This window comes from Notothenia rossii, assembly GCF_949606895.1.
Source record: "Notothenia rossii genome assembly, chromosome: 3".
In the NCBI taxonomy this organism is placed as follows: domain Eukaryota; kingdom Metazoa; phylum Chordata; class Actinopteri; order Perciformes; family Nototheniidae; genus Notothenia; species Notothenia rossii.
In genome coordinates, this window is record NC_136901.1 from 17,390,745 (window position 1) to 17,415,590 (window position 24,846).

Sequence of the window (24,846 nt, forward strand, 5' to 3'; positions counted from 1 at the left end):
CTGTTTTAATGTGACTGTTGAAATTCAGGTCAGAGTTCAACAACTAGATTTCTGGCTTTATCTGTTGTTTACAACTGATAAAGGTCTGTTCACTGTTTCACTTTTTTTGGGGCAAGTTAATCTATTCTCTTGATTCTGGTCTAAGATTAAGAAATGTGTTGTCACTTCTGGTTGGTCTTGTTGATTGGAAATCAGCATGGATGAAATGAACGTCTGAAAAAGCATGATCAATGAAACAATACAGTTTTTAGTTGTGAAACCACAAGGATGAACTGTATGCCGACAACACTGTTTTGTTCCAATGGTATTGAGTAGGATCCATATTGAAAGGCTACTTAGAGCGATTGAAAAGATGAGGCATCTCTCTCTTTGGAGCTTTGTTAACCTCTTCCGAGATGAGACGAAGCGAGAAAGAACCTGCAAAGATGATATCAGCACGCTTGTGAAATAATCATCACAAGATCTTTTTGTGTTCTGAGTCATGGGGTGAAGGATAACGAGAGACAAACAGAGACAGAGAGGAGGGCGAGCCAGAAATATCAAAAAAAGAGAGAAAGAGCCAGGCTTCAGAGAGACCAAGGGTGAACGTCTAAATCTTTCATCCTCTCTCTGAGTTCAGGACGAGAGGAGAATTGTAGGTTGGATTATTGGTGGTAAGCCGCAGAAAGAGCTTAACCGACTATCTCCCTGACTCACTGCCAGACAGAAGAAACTGACTCACCTCTGAATGGAGATAACGTGGACCCAAGGGTCATCTAATCTGAAAGGAGAATACTATGAATCCCTCTCACTTTAAAGTCTCCTATCACGCAAAATGCACTTTTTTATGTCTTTTATATATCACCATGTGTCCCCGGTGTGTCAGTAGACTCACTAAGTGTCAGAAAACAAAACGCTCTCTTTCCTCCGTACCCAATTCTCTAAAAACGGGGGAACAACGGAGCTGATCCAGATTTGCTGCCGATATGACGTTATATTGGAAATGTGGGCTGGCTTTACGCCCACGGATCAGAAACGTTGCTTTCAGAAACAATGCAAAGTAATATGGTCTTTGTTTGCGTTAGCAAGCATCGCTAACACTCAGAGCTCACGCTGTACTGGAGAGAGTATGTGCAAAAGCAGTATATAAAAAAACGTACTCATCTTGAGGTCCATACTGTTTCAGAAATAATCCTTGATGTGGTTTTTGCGTTTAGTCACGGCAGCATTTAGCTGAGTATCTGAAGGTAGAATCTTTTTTTAAAGCTACGGACCGAGAATCAGCACTTCTCTAACAGGGCTGAAATAGAGGGGTATGAGGCATGGCTAGCATGGGTGATTGGTATTTTTAGCAAAACACTTCATAGACATGTTTTGTATACATATGAGACCTATAATATGTGCCTAAAAATAGTATAATAGGAGATCTTTAAAAACAGTAGGACAAGCATTTACGTGAGATTTTTCCAGATCTGGAGAAATGTTTCCTGTGCATTTGTGCATCTCTGCTCATTCAGCCCCTTCATGTTGACGTCAGCCTGTTATTCAGTCCAGGAGAAAACACTTGAAACACTATTAAGCCTGTAGTGGGGCTTGTGTGTGCCAGCAGTGAGCCTCCTATTGTCAACACGACTGTAAGAGCACTGACTGGATGGAGAGGAAGGGAGAGGCAGATACTCTGCAAAAAATTACATCCTAACAAACCTTTAGTCTCATTCAGCAATTTAGAAAATGATGAAATGGGCTATATCTGGGGATTATCATGACAAAAGCATATTTTGAAATTAAGATACTTGTACTTTTTGGAGTTCTTTAGTGTAGAGTTAGAACAAAGTGCCATTATCTCACTCAGTTTCTTTGGTAGTTTTCAAGAAAATTAGGACTGATATCCAACGCTCGATATATAAAATAACTTTAAGCGGATATTTCTTGCAGTGGTGGGAGAGATTGAGTTAGAGAAGAGATTGCTTGTCAAGGCTCTGATTTGGCCGTTCTCCGCTGATGACGATAATAATAACCATTCGCAGGAGTGGCGGCAAATGGAGAAGAGAGAGCATAGACGTCTTTTTAAAGAGGCGTACACGCAGTTACTTTCTGCAATCAAAACACAGATTTCTGAAGACAAGTTGGAGCAGAAAGCACGACACACACACACACACACACACACACACACACACACACACACACACACACACACACACACACACACACACACACACACACACACACACACACACACACACACACACACACACACACACACACACACACACACACACACACACACACACACACACACACACACACACACACACACACACACACACTCTCTCTCTCTGGCAGAACATGGCCGTAGATTGCAGTGCACACATCCTGTTGTTTGCCATTGACAGAGAATATTAGTCTGGTATTTGTGCACAGTAATCAGTAGGCCCTTGACAGACTAGTCTCTACTCAGAGACATCTGAGGAAAGATTGTCTGGTAATCAGGCTATGTGGTTAAAGGCGGGGGGGGGGGGGACTTGTGGAGGAAAACCTTGTAACTCCAATTATGCCGATTGTTGTGTTTTCTAATATGAAGCATCCATCAGTTGGGGAAACCTTCTTAAATAAATATAAAACTATTTATTATTATTGGCTTGCATGGGAAAACAGTGTTGTCCTCATAGTGTTTCCAGTCCATATGTCACCAATCTGCATGTCTGATGGGAAACAACACCCTGTTATTATCTGTCAAGAATATGGCTTAACCCGCTCTGTAATGCAAGTCTGAGAGTGTGTTTTTGCATCCGGTATTTGCATCTACACACACATGTGTTCTTTCCTTTTAGGCTCTTCCCTTCAGATACTTCTCTTTCCCTTCCTCCTCATCCTCTCTTGATATATATTTTTTCCGCGTCTTGTCAAATGCGTGATCACTCCCTTCCCCTCTCTCCTCCTCACTGTGCATCCCTCTCCTCCCACTATTCCCCCTTGACGCTTTTAATCTTGGGTTGATGATACTTGGTGGAAGCACTTAAGTTTCTGTGCCAGGTGTCTCCCCGTGCTTAACATCCCGGGCTTAGCTCCTCGTTTTCTACGCCTCCATCCCCTGGCTCCTGAACACACACACACACACACACACACACACACACACACACACACACACACACACACACACACACACACACACACACACACACACACACACACACACACACACACACACACACACACACACACACACACACACACACACACACACACACACACACACACACACACACACACACACACACACACACACACACACACACACACACACACACTTTGAGCTGCTACTGGCTGTGTGCTATACACACAGTCATACATGCATGGAAGCACACAAACATACTGTACAAATACCTGCCTGCCTTAAAACAAGCAAACAGCCTGTCTTTCTAAAACACACTTATATTCCTGAGGAATAAGCATAATCAAGTTTTTAAAGGGATCCTATTATGCTTTTAGGGGGTTCCATTGTGGGCTTCCATTGGACTCCTTCATTTACTTCCCGGACATAGTGACATCACAATGTAAATGCAAAGATGCGGGACATCTCTAAGCGGTTGACCGATCACAACAGGGCCATCCAGCTAACCAATCAGAGCAGACTCGGTTCTGGTTTCAGACAGAGGGTAAAAAGAGTTGCTGCAGCACAGGCAGTATGAGAAGAAGAAAAAAAAGGCTTCAACATTAAAACATGGAGACATGTCACTGTAGAGACACTACATACTGATATACACCTGAACATCAGCTGGAGAGGACTCTTTAAAGTAGAGACACTACATACTGATATACACTTGAACACCAGCAGGAGAGGACTCTTTAAAGTAGAGACACTAAATACTGATATACATCTGAACATCAGCAGGAGAGGACTCTTTAAAGTAGAGACACTACACACTGATATACACCTGAACATCAGCAGGAGAGGACTCTTTAAAGTAGACACACTACATACTGATATACACCTGAACACCAGCAGGAGAGGACTCTTTAAAGTAGAGACACTACATACTGATATACACCTGAACATCAACAGGAGAGGACTCTTTAAAGTAGAGACACTACATACTGATATACACCTGAACATCAGCAGGAGACGACTCTTTAAAGTAGAGACACTACATACTGATGTACACCTAAATTAAATTAGCAGTATATGTCCTCTTTAAACTGTATCAAGTGAAATACTTTTAGAAAAATGGAAGAAATACTATAACTGCAGTAGCATACTGTATGTTCAGTTGTCTTAATGATACAATTCTAAATTGTCCAATTTGATAGATAGGGGTTTTGTAGGTGTCTTTAAAAGCATATTCTCAGTTCCGCTGCACATTTTAGCATTTGTATTTACAGTGCACTGAAAGGGATAAATCAAATCCTTCAGCTACTGTAATGCTCGCTGAGTCATATAGATCTCGATTTGCATTGACTGTACAAAATGCTGTTTACAGCTTACATATTGTTCTTGAGATTTAGGCAATGTTTGGGGAATTTGTGTGCTGAAAGAGTTTGCTTTGTTCTTTAAAGACACAAGAGAGGAGGAAGGAGACGGAGGAATGAAAATGGGAGAGAAATAAAGGAGGCGAGGAGAGGCAGAAAGATAAAGAAAGAGATAGCTTTTGTGTTTATCATGTGTGTTTGTGTTGCCGCGAGGACCTCCTTTCTTCACCCCCGTTTCCTCTCCCTCTTTTTTTGAGTCACCATCGGAATATTTATTTTTCTTTCCGTAATGTATCTGCCGCCTGTCCAGGCAGCGCTATCTGTTTCACTCTCGTCTGATGTCTCAATTAAAATGAATGTGTTCAGTCCGCTTAGATAAAGAAGAAAGAGAAGGAAAAAGCCTTTCTAGGAACAATGGCATATTGGTAACCAATCCTTCCTTGTCTGGGCCCCTGCTCATGCTTCACAATATTGACAGCTCTAATGGTAAAGCTCCTGTAAAGGGGTCTGTTTGAAACCAGGGGCCAAGAGGAACCTATGCATGTGTATTGGATTGCAAACCAATTTCAGGCTTTTATTGTGAAAGGCATTGCCTTAAGTTTTTCTCAGTCCTCAGTTAGTAACACCAGTGGTGTTAGTACCAAGTATATCTACTCAAGTACTGGACTTAAGTACAATTCAGATGTACTTCTACTTTACTTGAGTATTTGAATTTGTGGCTACTTTCTACTGTCACGGTGGGGTAAGGAAGGCAGGAGCCACATTTAAGACAAAACAGGGGCGGCAGGTATTGGAGTAACACAAGGCGAGCTGTAATTTATAAAAAGCTGATGACTAAGAAAAACTAAACATCCACAAACCAGAGAACACGAGGAATGACCAAGTGGGCAACAGCCAGGAACAAACCAAAAAAAACACAAGGGAAGGCAAGACTGTAGGTTCATCCCAATGTCCCTCCTCGACTCCTCTCTCCTCTGTGACTTGACCCAGAAATCGATCGGGACACGCCATGTTGAAGGATGTCCCAATCGCTTAAACGGCCCGTCCACACAGCGATGTGCGTTGACGCTTGGCGGTGGGCGTATCTGAAGCTTGGGGATTTTTTGCGAGCAACACGACCAACAACCAATCACATGAATCTCCCGCCCCCGAACGGGTAAACTGGATATAAAATCCCCAAACACCCTGCGAGCCGGTTTCGAATCCCGCTCAATCCCTTTATGTGCATGCATAAATGTAAAGGTGGAGCTTATTTATTATTTTACCACACTTTTGGGTTGTGTATAAAATCAATGGATCATCACCATAATCATTCGTGATTCATTGTCTGTTTATATGATTGTACTTTGTAACAGAATCTAAATCTTCAAAGTAACTCATGTTATCAAATCAATGAGGTTCAGAGTCAGATCTTTGCCTCTGAAATGTAGTGAAGTATTAAGGAGCATGCAAGGAAGTACATCATTGTACAGTACTTCTATAGATGTACTTCATATAGAATAGTACTTAGAATATAAGTAATATGACAAATATGTATGAGCATTATTGTTATGTTGTGCATTTATTATTATAATTACAACTTTTAATAAATGTATTAAAACTTAAGAACAAAGTATTAAGTAAATATAACAATAATGAAAGTGAAATATGATGATGAAATATTCAAAACAGAAACATCCATACTTGTTTTATATGTATTTATATATTTAAAACAACAGTAATAATAACAACAACAATTCTTCCAATATGTTTAGTAAAGTGTAAAATAAAACTATACAATAAAAACAGTGCAAAGTATCACAAAGTGTACAAGTTGCACCGGCTCACAACATTTGGTCCTTTAAGGTGCATCCCCTCTCTTTTTTCCCCATACCCTCTTTGCTCCAGCACAGCCCTCCAGTCCTCATTGGACTGGGTCTCTGATTCTTCACAGTACCAATTGCCAAAGTACTGTAAGTGGGCTGGTGGCTTCCTGTCTTTGTTGCACTTTTTGCAAATGATGGCGTCTGTCTTTTTGACATATTTTCTTTTGCCTGATCCAGATTGCTCCCTCTCCTCTTGTCTTTCCCTGTACTGCTGTGTGGTGTACGGCACGTTACTCTGACCGGATGTTAGCGCCTGAGTAGCTGATGGCAATGGCATGTTGAGAAGCATCATCTGAGAGCTTCCAGGCACAACCTGTGAGGGTCCAGGCACTTGAGGAAGCTGCACAGATGGTACCATGTATGGTGTTGAGAAGGGTGGAGTCGGTGCAATGAAGGGAAGAGCATAGTATGGAGGTGGTGGTGGGACCTGGGAGATGGCCACTGGTTGGGGTCTCTTCTGGAGCTTTGCCTCACCAGCAGTGTTTGGTGGCAGAACAAAGGTGTGAGGCTCAGCCAAACTGCAAGGAAACAGAAATGTCCCTTTCTGCATTGCCACAAGAAGCTTCTCAGGTCCTGCCATGGGAGCGTCAGAAGCGGGGATACCCTGCTTCAGGATCTGCTGTTCCTGAGACCTGCAACGCCTGCTGAACCTGCGGAAACATGAAACAATCAATATTAATGAACAAATTTGAATATTTGTAATGAAAAAGAGTTGGGATTATTTTGAACGGTAAATCATTTTATTGGGTAAGTATTACAAGTTTTGCAGTATATGTAGTATGCCTATTTACTCACCATTGTGTGACAGTTGCAACATTCACTTCTGGGAGCTGGATGGTGGTCTCAGTCATCACCTTGGGATGGGAAGCTGGTCTTCTTTTTGGCGGTGCCCTCCCTTCACACTGGAGCCAGTTTGTGCGTAGAACTTCTTGACCTTTGTTGCTTCCAAAGCGTCTGTCAAATTGAGAATACCGTCCCGTTTTCAAAAGCGTGGTTCCATCTAGAGAATAAGAAAATAGTCATATTTTAAAAAACTGAGAAATATGTCATTTATAATAAATATTTAATAAACAAGCTGTAAAAGATTACATATTGATTCAAAAACTGATGACTAAAGATGTAGCGATTCATTTCAGACAGATTGAAACGCGAGGGCCGTGATTGGTACGTGATCTGCCCTCGCTCAAGGGAAAACCTCCAGCTTGACTTGAGACCGCCCCCGTGATAGATAAATGTAATTATAATGAAGCCAGCTGCAATGGATCATTGATCCACCAGGGGGTGCAGTGGGGTTCCACACTGGAGCTCATGTGAAATAAAGTGAGATACAGTATGCTGGATGTACAGCGGAACTTTGTTAAGATCCATATGTCACGGATATCATACTACTGTGCTAAATAAGAGACATGTAATCATTTACAAAACATCACCATGTTGTTATTTAACAAAATCATTTTGTTATTCGAAAAAAACGAACGGGAGGAAATGCAGCCCGGCTCTCGATTTGTAATCCTAATTCAATCACCATCTTCACCACGATCATTTATGTTTATGTTCGCCGAATTGACATGAAATCACTGGCACATATGAATATACTGTATTCAACTTCATTAGAACGTTATTAACGTGCCTAAACTCAGTAATTCACTAAAAATATTTATATTTTAATGGAGCCTCGTCGGCAGATCAGGATCCCAAAGCGTGGCGGAGGGATCCTCATCTGGATGACGGGTGCTATTTCCCCCATAAGGAACAAGTCGCTGCAAATTATCCCGCTTATTACATGGCCACATTCTCAACAAAGTAACGACATGACTCCCAATATTAATTGAAATGCTTTTATGGATTTAGAAAATAGTTGTATGTATTGATTTAAATTGACATGCATCCGCTAAGAAAAATAGTCCGTTGTTACCATTTTTTAAACAGTCTGAATGAAACGGCAGCTCTCAGCTGTGTATTTACACAATTCAATTCAAAACCTTTATTTATTCAGGTGAAAACCCATTGAGATCATTGACCTCTTTTTCAATGGTGACCTGCTGCAATTAGGTTCCAACATGAATACAAACATGACAGAAAAACAAAGAGGACATCATATGGCATATTTACATTGACTACAGTTTGTATAGCTAGTAGCATTTACAGATACCAACAGTTTCCGATTCTATCCTTGCTTTAAAAACATGTAATGGAACCAAACTGCTCAACTTCCATTCCTTTTGCAGACTGTTCCAAGTTAGCGGAGCTGCGCATCTAAAAGCTGTATTCCCTCAGACAGTCCTAGCAGTTGGCACATTTAATACAACCACAGTATTCAATCTCAAACAGTAGCTATTTACAATACGCCGTGAGATTAGGGAGCAGATGTAGGATGGAAGTTTCCCTAACATTGCTTTGTAAATAAAAAGATACCAGTGATTGAGCCGCCGTACAGTTAATGAAAGCAAACCTGCCCTTGCATACAGGGTACAGTGATGGGTTAATGCTTTACAGTGTGTCACAAATCTCAGTGCACTGTGATAGGCGGCATCTAACTTGATCAGGTAATTGGCCGGTGCATTCATATAAAACAGATCACCATAGTCCAGCACAGGTCAAAAGGTCACAGAGACTATATAGCCTTTTCCTGGCCTCAAGTAAGAAACAGGACTTGTTCCTGTAGAAGAAACCTAGCCTAACCCTCAGTATTTTTAGCAGGTTATTGACATGCAGTTTAAAAGAGAGACAGTCATCAAGCCAGATACCAAGGTATTTGTAACAGGTAACCACTTCAAGTTTTATTCCTTTCGTAGTTACAATATCTAAAACAGGCTCTGGTGTCTTTTTAGCTTTAGAAAAGAGCATTACCTTGGTTTTATCAACATTTAAAAGAAGCTTTAGTTCAGAGAGCTGAGTCTGAACAGTGTTAAAAACAGCCTGTAATTTAACAACCGCCTCCTTAATGAAGGTACCTGCACAATACATCCACATTTTCACCTAAGCTGTTGATATATATGGAGAATAAAAGTGGATCTAAAACAGAACCTTGTGGTACACCATTAGAAATGCTTAACCACTCAGAAGACAGCCCATCAAAGTGAACACATTGGGACCTTTCAGAGAGGTAATTCACAAACCACCCCACTGCATGGCTGGATATGCCAATACTGAGTAGCCTCTGCTTTAAGATGCGATGATCGACGGTATCAAACGCTTTGGAAAGGTCAATAAATAGAGCTGCACAACTCTGCTTATTATCTAAAATACTCGTAATGTCATTCACCACTTTCATTGTCGCAGTGATGGTGCTATGTTTCTTTCTGAAGCCTGACTGATGTTTAGACAGGATATCATTTTTACATAAAAACTCCTTTACTTGCTCACTCACTCGTTCGAGCACTTTAGCCAGAACTGACAATTTAGAGATTGGCCTATAGCTATTTAAAATAGTTGCCTCCCCTCCTTTCAGTAAAGGCAAGACATAACTGGCCCATCAACCACAGCTCTCTCCCCCCATCCCCCCCTGATCTTTCTTCTCCAGCAGCTAAATTAACTGGAAGTTACTCTGAGTGACCACAGACTGTATGTGACAAGTTTACAGTTAGTGACGTAACAACACCATAAAAGCTGGTGGGTTGAAAGCAATACGGGAGGTAAAAATAACTAGAATAATTGTGATTTATTTATTGTGGCTTTTATGTTTTAGGTATAAAATGTTATATAATTCAGGGTTACAATTATTAGGTTTTGTGCTGTTCCTTTAGTAATGAATATTAAATGTTGTGAGGAAATCTTTCCACCAATAATTCCAATAAGTAATCCAAAATGTATTCACTTCAGGTTTACGAAAGTAACTGTAATCAGATTACTCGTTTTTCAAATGTAACACGAGCTGAATACAGTTAGCCTACTTGATTTTAGTATTCTGATTTATGTATTCCGTTACAACCCAACCCTGATTAGGACACATACTGGGGATTTCAGAATGGTACTGGATTTTGATTTATTGTATTGGCTTCATATCGCAATAGCCTATATTCCAGAAGTCTGAAATGCAAAAAATGTCCCACATTAGGGCAATTCACCATACAGTACAGAAGAAATAAAAAGAGGAAAACATTGTATATGTTTACCATTTATTTTTACGAGTGTAATATTATTAAGATATGTCACAGATAGGATCATACATTTACAAAACAAAATATTTAAAAAATCTGAATCTTATAATATATACAAGCATATAGAGAGGCTATCTGCGGCCTATCTATGCCTATCTGCGGCGGAAACCAGGGCGAGGTGTTTCTGGATCCGTTTTCCGTGGGCTCCTCAGTCTCTCGTTTAACCGGTTCCTAATTTTATGCCACTGGTCCGTGGTCAGGCCTGGGAACCGACGGGAGACACTGGACTCAAGTGTCTGCCTTACATTGAGGGGAAGGGGCATTTTCCCTTTGCTCCCGCTCCAGTTAGTTATTCTGACCATGTTCTCATATGTTTCAAATGGCAATATGGCCATGAACATATACCCCGTAAATTTCTCAGGGCGACGCTGTCCCTTTTGGAAGCAGTCCTCGAAGAACATGTCCTCGCGATCCGACGAAACTGCCCTGGTGATGGTGGGCGCATCAGGTGGGCGCGCATCAGGTGTGGGCCCACCAAGTGTGGCCGACGGTCGTGGTGTTGCTGCGGACCCCGGAGTGACCGCTGGATTGGCCGCTGGCACTGTCCGTATGGGATCGGCCGGAATTGGCACATCTGGCTGCATAGGCTGTGGGTCTACGTCTTCCACATCGAACCCAAACAGTCGCCTGGGTTGGTAGGCGCTCGTGTTCAGCTGCTGCAGTTCCAACCTCATGGCAGCCCGCTCCGACTCTGCAGTCTTCTGTGCCAACGTAATGGCAGCCCGCTCCGACTCTGCAGTCTTCTTTGCCAACGTAATGGCAGCCCGCTCCGACTCTGCAGTCTTCTGTGCCAACCTAATGGCAGCCCGCTCCGACTCTGCAGTCTGCTGCATAATCCTCATGGCATCCCGCTCTTGAGTCAGGTCGGACACTTGTGCCTCCGTAGCGGTCAACCGGATTTTAAGTGCACGAATTTCTGCGTCACCCAATCTAGCCGTGCACGAAGCAGACGCCGGGAGCAGAGCAAGTGTGATGGCCTGATAGGAAACAGAAAAAAAATATGAATACCAGTGGTCACATGGAAATAAACAATATATTGTATAGCAGAGAGATGGTGTAAGTATTAATGATTGACAATGAGGGCCAATAGTAAGTACCGCTTTCTTTTTTAACGAGTTTGACTTTGCTTGTTTTTTTTGGCGCAGGAGACAGCTTCACTTTTTTTGCAGCCACCTGCGGGCCGAACTATAGGAATTAGGAATAAAGAATATAACACAATTAGAAATAAGCACAAGTGAAATTAACAAATAATCACACATACAGTAGGTCTAAAGGGCAGAGTATAGGTTAGGCCTATTTACAATCTGTCAGCTCACCTGTGCAAGACGTTTTCTCCGGGTCTGGTAAAAATTGCTGGAATCCATTCTTCAAAAAAAGAGGTTGTGCGTTCTTCCTTGATTCACAAAAAAGACGTTGTGCCAAAAGCAAGTTATGCACTCTATTTATCTGTGAATCGTACATGGTGTTCGTGCACCTGGATTGCTATTGGTGCATCTATAGACGCACCAATAGGATAGCTGTATACAGCCGCACCTACTTTTGTCGGCTACTAATTTGCGTAACCGGCTTATTACGTATTACTATTACAGCAAGGATGACGCGCATCAACCGAGAGAGGTCCCAGGAGGTTCGTGTCATGCGGGCAAATGGAAAATCAACAAGAGAAATCCAAGGACTTTTTGCAAGCCTCGGCATAGAAGTTTCACAAAGCACTCTGCGAAACCACTTTCAGGAGAAACCACCCCGCCGCTCAGGTCCAAGAAAACTCCAACAGTAAGTAGCCTACCTTATTTAATAGTATAGAACGTATCATAAACAGCTGATACTGTATGTGACAGTTCTGCATTTCCCCGATGGCTTTTGTCTTTTTCTTTCACAGCAATATCGTGACTGCGATCGAGAATGCGTCAAAGGCTGACGACGAGCTCACGGCTCAGGGTGTAAAGCGGAAAATTCAGGCGGAGTTTGGGGTTTCGCTAGGACTGAGCAGCATACGCAAGGCCAGGAGAAAACTTGGCTGGAAATATGGCAGGACCCGTTTAACTCCAATGATCAGAGATCACAACAAATAAGCAAGGCTGAGACAAGCCCTCCAGTGGATCGAGTCTGGGGAAACGTGGCATGATATGCTTTTTACGGATGAATCCACAATAGCTCTGGAACACTTTGCAAGGTTCAGTTTCAACAAGAAGGACCATTCTGTTGCAAAGCCTCAACCGAAACATCCAATAAAGTTGCATGTCTGGGGATTGATTTCGCGCCACGGTCCAGGCCCTTTGGTTATCTTTGAAGGAATCATGGACAGAATCTACTTTGAAAACAGTATCATCAAGGAAGCTGCAGGTCCATACATCAGGGAACATTTTGGGTCAGATCACCGCTTCTTCCAAGACAATGACCCGAAACACAGCGCGGCTGCAGCTGGAATTGCGGCGGAGGGAATAAACTGGGTTAAAGCTCCACCCGAATCTCCGGATTTGAATCCCATCGAGTTGGTCTGGCACTTGATGAAAGACTACATTCGGAAGGAGGCTAAACCAGGCTCGAAGCAGGAGCTGATGCAAGCGATAGAGGATTTTGGGAAGACAAGACTGACCCAAGACACCTGTAGTCGACTGATTACAGGCCTCAATAAAGTTCTGCCATTGGTTGTGCAAAATAAAGGTGGACATAGTGGAAAGTGAAATTGTCATTGTTCAATAAAAATACAAAATAATGTAGTGTCTGGTTTTACTGTACTTATCTGCATGCACTTATCAAGCATTTAATTAAAGAATGGTGATATACACAGTGATAGATGTTAAGAACTAACGTTTATAATAATAAATAGCCTAGTATTTATTCATATTCATAATAATATTTATATATTCAACTTTTACTGATAAAAAAGGGCTTCTACTGTACCTAATTACCTTAACACTAGAACCGCCAGAGGTTTTTGTATAGGCCTACCTAAACCCGTCAAATCCCGCTATTAGAATGCAATTTTTAACAACATAGGGTGCTACATAACACACTTTCAGGAAAAGTCACGGACTGGGAGACTTTAATATTTTATTGAAAAAAAGTTACATTGCATACACACAACACACATCACACAAATTGACCCGATTGGTGGTTCTAGTGTTAAATAAACTCACTAATTAATGAAACCAGTTCAATACGCATTATTCTTATTCTTATCATTCTTTATGAGCGCAGAAATAGTCTTAAAATCAGATCTGTTTTTTAAATGAAATCTGACGGCAGGCAGTTAGCTCTGATCACCTATGATAAATGCGCCACACCTAATCGCTGGCCATTCAGCCACAGAGCTCCCTCTATACAAATCAAACTGTAGACGGTGTGAAAGCACCTATTGTTTTAAATAATGGTCGGAATTTGACCTGTGAGCCTTCTGAATTACCGTGGGACAGCACATTCTAAACTAAAATGGTCAATCAATACAATAAAGTAACATCTTATCTTAATAATATCTTCATATTAATAATAATAATAAATCATACAGTATGTGTCCGAAAGGGAGCAGGAGGAAGCAAACACAAAAATATACAAAAAATATACTGCATATTAAAGCAAACTATTGTAAAGGTAAAAGTATGAGCATAACAAATAAAGAAGTGTAATGTAAACATTTACATTATTATTATGATTATTTAATATATAAAGACTATATATTATTGAATTACAAGATTAGATATACTTTAGTTGATCTAAAATATTGATGTGTTCAAATGCTCTTCAAAACACAACTGAAAGTGCTGGAAAAGTTGTCTTTCTGTATTTGTGAATGAAGCTTAAAATCAGACCTGTTTTTTAAATGAAATCTGACGGCAGGCAGTTAGCTCTGATCACCTAATGATAAATGCGCCACACCTAATCGCCGGCCATTCAGCCACAGAGCTCCCTCTATACAAATCAAACTGTAGAAGGTGGGAAAGCACCTACAGTATTGTTTTAAATAATGGTCGGAATGTGACCTGTTATGGGATTAGTTTTAGAAAGAACTGCACCAGCTTCATCCACGCTGGTGTTACTGTTATCACCTGCTGAGTGTCATTTCATTTGACAAAATGTCTTTACATATACATTTAATAGATTGTATTATTATCCACCTTTTTGTTTTATGTCCTTTTATTTAAAAAAATCTTTGAGACTTCATCTTCTGGTTCAAATTTCAATAAATGTAATTTGTATAATCACTCAACTTTTGTCTTTATTCTACATGAAAATGTTAGATTCCATTCAAATCTGTTGATTATTCATATCTTCCTCAGGCTAGGAATAGTATGTTGAGTTTTTAATGCTAAATGTATATCATGTTCTCACAGGATATAGAATGAAACAACACACTTTGTATCCATTGTGTATGAATGCTTCAGCTCTTCAGACCAACATAGTAAGATGTGAGCTTGTTCATGCAGCACTGAGATCGAGCAAAACAAGAATAGAGACAAGTCCCTTGTCTGAGGCTATTAGAATGTCATTTGTGACTTTAACCAGAGCTGTCTCTGTGCTATGATGTGTTCTAAAGCCAGACTGAACATCTTCAAATAAATCATAGTTTTTTAAATAATCACACAGCTGTTTGATTTAAGAGTTGATTATGTTTCACATCATTAATTAAAATCTTTAAAGTAACTAAAGGTATTAAATTCATGTAGTGGAGTAAAAGTACACCATTTACCTCTGAACTGTAGAGGAGCAGAATTACAAAGAAGCAATACTTACGTACCTTAATATAAGTACAGTACTTGAGTAAATCTACTTGCTACCATAGCAAGTATGTCATGTGTGCTAGCAGCCCATAATCCACACTATACATAAAATGAATCAATGTGAATTCTATTTCTAATTTGTTTAGCTTTTCCCCTAAAAAATAACAAAAATAACCTATACAAATAATGTTAAAATACCGGATCGATAAGCAGTATTTGTAATTGTTTCAATTAGGCCTCATTATTTCACAGTGGCACAAGATCATCTGCCAATACAAGCACTTGTGTTCATGTTTAATCCATAATCAAATATAAAATTATAGTTGGACCTTTTTGTCTTGTTATTATTAGCAGAGAAAATGTAATGTTTGTACCACTATACAATGAATTCTACCAATCTCGGTGGGAACCGGATTGGGGGGGGGGGTGGAAATATTTCCAATTGCCTGACTGAAAAAGGTTGGCAACCACTGCCCTAACCCAACTGAACCTGCCTGGAGAGGAACATTCAACCTGCTTAGCCTGCCTAGAGCAAAAAACAGTTATTTTGAGAGCTATTCCACTAAAGACTAGCTTGCTGAGAGATACCAACGGAGTTTGTCTGCAGAGGAGACCTTCAACATACTGGACCCCACCAAGACTGTCTAGAGAGGAGACCTTCAGCCTGCCTTGAGCAAAAAACAGTTCTTTTGAGAGCTTTTCCACTAAAGATCTTGCTGAGGGATACCAACTGAGCTTGTCTGCAGAGGAGACATTCAACCTCAACATACTTTCACTTAGTCTGCCTGGAGCAACACTCATTCTCAACATTCATTCTGTATGTTCTTAATGGTACAATCCTGACTGGTTTTAAACAAACTGTTTCTCCTTTTATTCGTTGTTATGCCCCTTTCACACCAACGCGGCTCCCGTTCTAGCTCCGTGCTAGAGCTTTTCTGGTTAGGAACCGGTTTTTATTTTCAGCCCCCGTTGTTCACATCGCCCAGAGTCCGACTGGTGCTGCCGCGGCTGCGTCATGAGGTCACCGTTTACGTCGTTAATCTTCTCCCCAACGGCGTTGGGTCGATGATCGTGTTGCTTTTAATCATACAAAGCCAGATTAAATTAAATAACTACTTCTCTACCCTTATACTTTTCTCCTGAGTGCCGTGGTTCATTGTTTATTAATGTGTTTCAGCGGCATTTACCGACCGCTGCAGTGCTGCCCGCTGTTTGGCATCACAACATTGTTATGAAAGTTTCTCTGGTATAAAATGGGTGATGTTAGCATAGCAACCAAAGCTAAACCGACCATCTTGACTACTTGCTGCTATCCTATTGTGGCATAAGCCGTTTTCTACAGGCACATTTTACTGGCGTATTTTTCATTATGATTCTACTTGTGATAGTCGGACACGACAACCTGTGTAGCCCATGTATTAATTCCATCCGATAGCTTCTATAATACAAAACAAAATGTCTACATGCTCTCCACAATGATCAATAACGGGATGCGTGTGGCGTAGTGGAGTAGTGCGTTGGTGTTCGGATCAGGGGGGGCACAGGTTCAAGCCCCAGCATGTCATTGTGTCCCTGGGCAAGACACTTCACCCCAAATTACTCTTGTGGGCATTGGCCACAGTATTGAGTATGGAAGTCGCTTTGGATAAAAGCATCTAAAAAGTAACATGTAATAACAGCAAACGGATGGTCAAAGTAAGGTACAAATAAACAGAATCACACGAAGCCTGGTTAGTGTTGCCTGACTTTATTAAGTTTGTGGTTGCGTTCTAGTCCCTTTGGTCAGCGAGTACATTCGCTCTGTACTTGTGACGAAGTACTGCCCCCGTTTCTTCGTGTGCGCCAAAGGGAATAAGGTCTATCCACCCTGACTTTGGTGCCCAGGGGCGCCGTAAGGGGGTGAAAAGTTAGGATGATTCTAAGGGCCCGTGACTGACAGGGGCCCCAATTTTTGTTTTTACAACATTACGAAAAGAAATTTAAGTAACCTTTCATCAATTATCAATAATTAACACTAATATAACGTCATATTGATAATGTACTCACTAAACTTATGATTCATTTAACTTATTTTCTTCCAAAAGTTAATTATCCAAAGCATCGAACACCCCCCTCTATTTACATGTAATGGTTTGGTCCTGCCTCCAAACGCTGTGCAGCACCTGACCGGCCCTTTCTAGCAGAAAGACTAGTGAGAGCATGTGAGGAGGGATGCTAGTACTTGCGTGTGTACGATGTCTCAACGACTAACAAAGTCAGGCTTTCAAGAAAGAAAAGACAGGAGAGAAAGAAAAGAGAGAGGGACTAAAGGGCGACAGTATGTCATCAAGTTTTTCAAAAGAAAAAGGTGGGTGTTGTGGTCCATGAGTGGTCTGTTAGCTAAGCGTAGTCCATTGTAAATAATAATTGTAATGTGTTGCTGACATTAAAGGTGGGCTCGAGATACACTTGTTGTTATATTGCATGGATTGCTCTTAACATCCCGATTGCAATGAATATCTTGAGTGCTTTGACAAAAAATACATACAAAAATGTCATCTGTGGAAGCCGTAGTACTGTAAAAAGCACGACCAATCACTTTAGCCGGCCCGGCTAAAATAACTGGATGGCCTACCTGCCTGTCAGCCTTCCATCTTTGCACAAACTTATCTTGTGCCCTCATTGGTCATGTGCGCTTTCGTATGTGTTGGAGGTGGGGCTCTGTAAGGAAGTGGCATATTTTTCCCGGTTGTGTATTTTCAAATTATAGCGCACTCGAACTGGTTTCGCCAAAATTACCTACCCCACCATACTGTTAATATATTCACAGAAAATTCAGAGGATTTTCATTTCACTCTTTTAGTTGACATTTAATACATGCAGGTACATTTTTAGCAGCTATTCATACTAAATCAGTTGTCCCTCCCCTGGTGCCAGGACCAACAGATCCATTTTTAGGCTCCGCAGCCCTGTCCCCCCATAAGGCTTTGCAGTCTTACCATGCTGTCCATTGAAAGCCAGTTGGCTAGAAAGCTGGACTTCAAGGACTTGATCAGTGACTTTGCCTGTAAGGAGCATAGACTGTATATATAAATGGTAGTAGGGTCCGTGACGTCACCCATATGATTCTGCAGAGTTGCCGAGAAGCCCTTAGTAGGCGGAGTCGGCCACTAACGCTTGACAGCGACGTCAGAGTCTAATCCCGCCTGCTCCAAATAAGGGCAAAGAGGCGGAGCCGAGGCGGTACCTGCTGCCTCCGAACTGGAAGTAAACAGAGCTAGCTCAGGCTAAGAAGCTAAGCTAACATGAAATACATGCATACCAAGTTACTGCTAACAGTGTAGTTCCCCTATATAAAACGTTACATTCATAATCAAATGAGACAATCTGCAAGAGAATTAGCTATATTTTGTTATTCTTAATGCTTGTCATTCACACGTTAAGAAAAATAAGTACCGATACATAGCAGAACAATTGTGGCGATGTTCAGCTTAATAAGCCTTGTTCAACATAATTTATTTAGCTAATACTACAGCAGGCGAACCAAGTCTGCGTTTCGCTGCATTCCTTGATCTCCAGTTATTACGCCGGACTCCATCGCCCGGACCTAACGGAGCCGCAGTGGGCTAGCTCCGGGACGCCGGCTGGAGCTAGCCCCCTGCGGCTCCTTTAGCTCCGGCGGCCACCACTGGGATAATTGGGTCCCCTATTAACATTTGCTCCCGTTTAGCATTATGGGCGTCATAGCCATAGACTATAAAAGTCTTACCCAAGGCTGAATCATAAACTAAAATGTATATGTATGTATAAAGGGATACGTCCTTAGCTTGCTAATAAGTAACAAGCTAAGCTACCAAGCACACAAACACCTGCGAACGGGATTAACATGTATAATATCATTTTAGACTTCTTCAAAGTTCTGTTAGTACATTCAAGCGTACAGCACGACATTTTAATTTTCTGTTATTTGTAACAATATTCCCTATTTTTTATTTTCTGCTGTAAAGTTGGGCATTTTAACATGGGGGTCTATGGAAATTGCTCCTTTCTGCAGTCAGTCCCTAGCGGCCCATGTATGAACTGCAGTGTGTTGCACTTCCGTATTGGCGTCCCGGCTGTTCCCCAGAGTTTGCCGCTTGGTAAGGTGGCTAGGCGCTGGGCTCTTGGTGAGTAAGGCTGAGCCAGGGCTCGTAATAACTGTTAAAGGGCAAGGCTATGGTAAGAATATTGGTTCACTAAACAGAAGATGCATGATGAGAAAAAGACTGAGAACAGGTGATAGGCTCTGATTTAGCACCACCATCAGGCCTTTTCATTTCCATTTTTTACACTTTAATACCCGCTTATTTTGTAATATCATGTATATTTAATAAAAAAATCTGCTGCTTTTTTTTTTTTTTGTTATAGCATTTTATAAAATTATAATATTCGTGTAAATGTTCACTTTATTTTCATTTAAGAGGTCATGTATATTTAAGTTATATTTATTTTGATTTTTAAATGTTCCATTCAAAAATGTTATGAAAAAGGCATGTACACCATAAAAGATGACTATTGAGGTCTATTGTCAGGAATGTTAGTATTATATCAAATAGTGAATTCTACTGCAGTAGAATGTGCAAGTCTGCACAGTGTTATATGTTCACCGCTCAGTGTCAGCAAATATTGTGCAGTTAGTATTGGACTACAAGATAGATGCAAGCCTGTACATATAGTTATTTAAAGCATAAATGAGTCAGTTGGGTTCTGGAGGTGTGGTTACAGCATTGTGCTTGGTTGGCGTGGCCTGGGCCTGGTGGTGGGGCCCAATTTGATATCTTTTCATGGGGCCCAAAGTCCCTGGCGGCGTCCCTGCTGGTGCCTAACCCTAAATCCTATATATGCATCAATATAACATCTAAACCTAACCACTCTGACTCTTGTGCCTACACCTAAAACCTAGATTATACGCATCGATATAACATTTAAACCTTACCCTATTGGATTGCCCTATACTTAACCACTTTTGTGCCTAAACATTCAGCCATGTGACTTACAAACTCTCACGAGAGTTTTACACATGACGGATCCCTTCTAGCCATAACCGGCCTGGAAGCATGGAGGCTGGGCCTGGAAGCATGGAGGCGGGGACTGGAAGCATGGAGGCTGGGGCCTGAAACAAGCCCCCAGGAAGTGCTCCGGACTCTGAGAAAATATTTGTTGTGTCCAAACGGCGGTACTACAATTTCCGTATCAGTCCGTGACGTCACCCGGCCCAGAAAAACGTTTTCCCTTTGACTAACATGGGGAAAGAGACGTCTGTAAATCAAGTATATTTCACACACTTTAATGCTTTTATAGAGTAGGATCTCCTCATTAGTTTAAGAGATTTATATATTTTACTCTTATTGAAGCACTTTAAACATTTAATGACTGGTCTTCCTTTAGAGGCTGTGCAGCTGGGGGCGGAGCTTTGATGCGCGAGGATTGAAAACACTTCCGCGTAGTCTACACTCAAGTATTCTCTCTCTCGTCTCCTCTGGAAGCCTCCTCCCTCCTCGACTCCTCCCTGTGCATTTAAGCGATTGGGACGTCTTTCAAAATGGCGTGTCTCAATCGATTTCCGAGTCAAGTCACCGAGCAGAGAGGAGAGACGAGTCGAGGAGGGACATTGGGATGAACCTACGGGAAAGCAAGGCTGCAGTCGAATAGTCCGAAAAATCAGCTCCTACCGTCTATTCCTATCGTCTATTGCTTGACCTCTGTGTGAAACGTCACGGGGTTAAGGAATAGTGGATAGGAGAATTCAAAAGGATTTAGGAAACGAGACTGCGGTGCTTTGAGAATCCGACTGCACTGACACTATCCAACGTGTTTATGATGCGGACTACATGGATGTATAATAAGAACGGCGGACTACTGTAAACTCATCTAGATACTTTGCACCGTGCTCTGATGCTGTTGTTTTATGATTCATGAACGTGGACAACAGAGAAACATATTCTTCATGACCAAGGTTGGAATTGAAATAAAAAAGGAAAGTGAAACTTATGCTCGTCAGCCTCCGGTCCACACGTATTAATCCAGATGAATCCCAATACGTATGATTGTATGAAAAGATCTTAAAATAAATACAAATGTATTTCTTAAAAACGTGTTTGTTCTTAACATCTATCACTGTATAGATCACCATTAAAACATATTTTAAAAGTTTAAGAAACCCCACACAGCTGACAGAGCTCAGTAAACACTATGAAATGTTGACTTTATGTGATCATTTCAGTAAAAAGTAACATTCATATTTCTCCTTTTGATTATTAAAGTCATGAACGTTCGAAACAAAGCACTTTGGCAAGTTACCACATAACTTGTAAAATGCTTAGTAAGCACCGTAACATAACTTTCATGATACGCATTTCTCGGTCATCGGTTGTGTCCGTGAACGGCTGAATGTTGTGTGATTGTGTCAAGGCATTGTGGGGCATCATTTTCTCATTTGCTTTCGTAAAGGAAGGTCCAGTGGTTCCTAAGCTAAAGGAGGTTATAAAGGAAGTTTCAAACCTCCTTTCCTATCATCAAGAGAATTCTAACGGCTCTTATCATGACTGCCACTGAGGTACTTCCGGCTCATTTCACTCCCTTAGGAAGGTTCCGAAGCTAAACTGACAATTCGACTGCAGCCCCAGACTAAATACACAGAAGGGTAATCACAAGACAAGACACACCTGGGGAGGGGGGCTGAGAGACAGGGGTAGCAGGTGAAACCAATAAGGCAATCAGACAGGAGGGACAACAGAGGAAGGCAGACAGGTCAAGACACAAGGAGAGAATACATTTCAAAATAAAACAGGAAACTATACCCACACAAAACTAAAATGATGACATCTACGCAACTACAATTCAGATGTAAATGGTGTACTTTTACTCCATTACATTTAGTTACTTTACAGATTTGGATTAATGATGTGAAATATAATCAACTCTTAAATCAGACTTTAGTTCCACCTGGAGTAAATTCACAAGCTATCCTGCAGTATACAAAGTCATTCAAACTAGCTGCACCTTGACCAGCTTTGATAACACTGTAATGATCAATAACTATAAAACATATCCTATATATTATTCTGAAATGGACCAATCTGCACAATGACTACTTTTACTGTCGCTACTTTCACTATATTTAGATGCTCATACTTTTCTACTTTTGCTTGAGTAACATTTTGAATGCAGGGCTTTTATTAATAATAATAGTATTCCTACACTCTACTCTTACTTCAGTACAAGATCTGAGTACTTTTTCCACCTCACCTTGCTCAGTGTGTGGTAATCAGACAGACAGGCGAATTGTGTGTGGTCATCCTGAGGAGCGGATGCCCTCCGACCTCCCCCCTCCGTGCTCCATCCTCCCTCCCATGATTCCTTGTCCTTGAGACGTCTTCATCCCGGAGGCTCGGCGGTGGCGCTCCTCTGCCCCCTTCATCAGGACAGAATGCAGGTGTCAGCACTGCTGCCCCCCCTCTTCCTTCCCCGCCCTCCTCCACCTTTGCCTTTATCTGTCGCCTCTTCTAAAGACGCTCTCTCCGTACCCCCGGGGGTAAACTTGGAGGGGAGGGGAATGTAGGCATAGGTGTGAAGGAAGCAGGGGGAAGGGAGCAAAACGAAAGCACCTGACTTGAAGGCAGAAAGATCATTTCTGTTAAAGGTTAAAGCCTGATTTGCATTTCAAAAGCGGCGGTCGGCCATGTTGCCTCCTCAGGGACGCCATCGGACTGACCAGCGCGTCATTTAATATCAGCGGGCACCGGGGCCTTGATAAAATTAATAGAGCAGCCGGTGATTGATAACGGCGCCACTGTCATGACCATGCGTCGCCCCACGTCCCACACAAGCCCATCTGTCAATCGCAGCACTTTTAACCATCAGCATCCTCTTCATCTGAATTCTCCTGAACGAAGACATCCACTTCTTGTGTTCGTAATGATGTAACATCTGAATCCAGTTTATGGCCAGTTACGTTTACACATACAAGGAATCTGCTTTGGTGTAAGGTGGTGCAAATATGAAACATAAAAGACAACCCAGTCTCACGGCATTTCGTGTTATACAGTAGTCACGAAATGTAATCTATTGATTTGTGTTCACGATTTTAAGCAATGTATTTCTATTGGTTGTATGTTTCGTGCCTGCACCAAATAATACAAAATTAGAAGGAAAAAAAGATTTTAAAAATACAGATTTCAGTATTCCGAGTCCAACCTGATCTCACCAGAATGCGTGACTCCACCACGACTCCTTAACACCGCATTGCGTGGTGGAGTCACGAACTCTGCTATATTTATGTGTCTGCACCACTCAAACAACCCCAATGTAAAGTGAATGAGGCTCCTTTTGTCGTGGTGCACACACGCATTTCTACAACGTCCTGCAGTGAGCTTTTTATTATATAAAACATTTTTCAAATCTACTTTATAGCTTGTAGTAACTCACGGGAGGCTTCTTTTATTTTATTTGTATTCATAATAATTTGTATGTTTCGTTAGAATGTATTATGGCAACCCTGTCTCCTAAAAAGGACGTTCCCACAGCACTAAACTGCATTCTCAATTACGTTTAGCTAGAAACGCATTTTCTCCCACGTTACGTTTCTTATGAACGTATCTTAAAGACGCTTATTTTCTACATATCTTTGCCATTTATTGTCTTGCTTATAATAATGATAATAGTCATTTATAAATATCGTTTTAGAGCACACATTTTAAATCAGTAGGCGAGGCTGTAATTTCTCCAGCTGTTACTCTCATGAGCGAGGCAGAACATAATAGTTGTAACATGCTAAAAAGCTGCTGTGTCGTTTATTGCACCTCAAACATGAAAACAAATCCAGAGTTACGTGTTTCTGTACTTCCTCTAAGAAAAAAGGACAGTAACAGAAGATCTCTGTGGCTTCGGGCTTGACCGCCGTTCAAATGACAGCGTTGGTTTCCCCAAAAGTGGGTGGGGCTGTAAAGTGACGTAGATTTTACTCTCATATATTATTCAAAACCATTCTATTTATTCTAACGTAAATTACATGCCAGTGTTTTATCTTTTTATTTGTTTGTTTTTATTTTCGTTTGTTTCCTATCGGCTAGACCTCCAGGGCTGTACACAGTTTAATACTGTAAACTTCTAATTTTGGGAAAAACGTCTTTTTAAAACTGCAATTCCCAGTAGAGACGTGCTATAGAGAACATGTTGCGAAACACAATAGCCAGCATGTGTAGTTCTGGGTGGGCGTTCGAGTCCAGTTTTGAGTAGTCTGCCGTGGTTTCGTTCCATTTCAAAGAGCTTGACGCTCGGCGTAACCTTGGCGCACTGCCACTCCAACATCCAAATCCTAGAGCTTGAAGATTAATCACGGGGTTTGTCAACGGGACTATAGTCCCAAACGATAGCTTGGGATTATGGGTAGTGTAGTGTCTTCGGCAATCCTAAACTGAATTTTTTTCCGGATATGATATCGCATTAACAACACCACATCTGGCGTCACAGAGATCTTCTGTTACTGTCCTTTCTTCTTAGAGGATGTACAGAAACACGTAACTCTGGATTTGTTTTAATGTTTGAGCTGCAATAAACAACACGGCAGCCTTTTGGCCTGTTAAAACTATTATTTTCTGCCTCGCTCATGAGAGTAACAGCTGGCGAAATTACAGCCTT

General features: G+C 41.4%; 2 protein-coding genes across 2 annotated transcripts; both read right to left on the bottom strand.

Moving 5' to 3' along the window:
• Nucleotides 1-6,243: 6,243 nt before the first annotated feature.
• On the bottom strand, nt 6,244-7,228 carry LOC307032832 (uncharacterized protein; the record flags this gene model as incomplete). The annotated part of the gene is made up of 2 exons (XM_079671113.1): nt 7,107-7,228; nt 6,244-6,961 (listed from the first exon to the last, which is right to left on the bottom strand). Exons 1-2 carry the CDS (start codon nt 7,160-7,162, stop codon nt 6,244-6,246), a joined length of 774 nt encoding a protein of 257 aa, XP_079527239.1. The 5' UTR covers nt 7,163-7,228.
• Nucleotides 7,229-10,563: 3,335 nt separating this feature from the next.
• Nucleotides 10,564-12,078, bottom strand: LOC307032833 (uncharacterized protein; the record flags this gene model as incomplete). The annotated part of the gene is made up of 2 exons (XM_079671114.1): nt 11,788-12,078; nt 10,564-11,448 (listed from the first exon to the last, which is right to left on the bottom strand). The coding sequence occupies exons 1-2, from the start codon at nt 11,833-11,835 to the stop codon at nt 10,564-10,566; spliced, it is 933 nt and encodes a 310-aa protein (XP_079527240.1). The 5' UTR covers nt 11,836-12,078.
• Nucleotides 12,079-24,846: the final 12,768 nt, after the last annotated feature.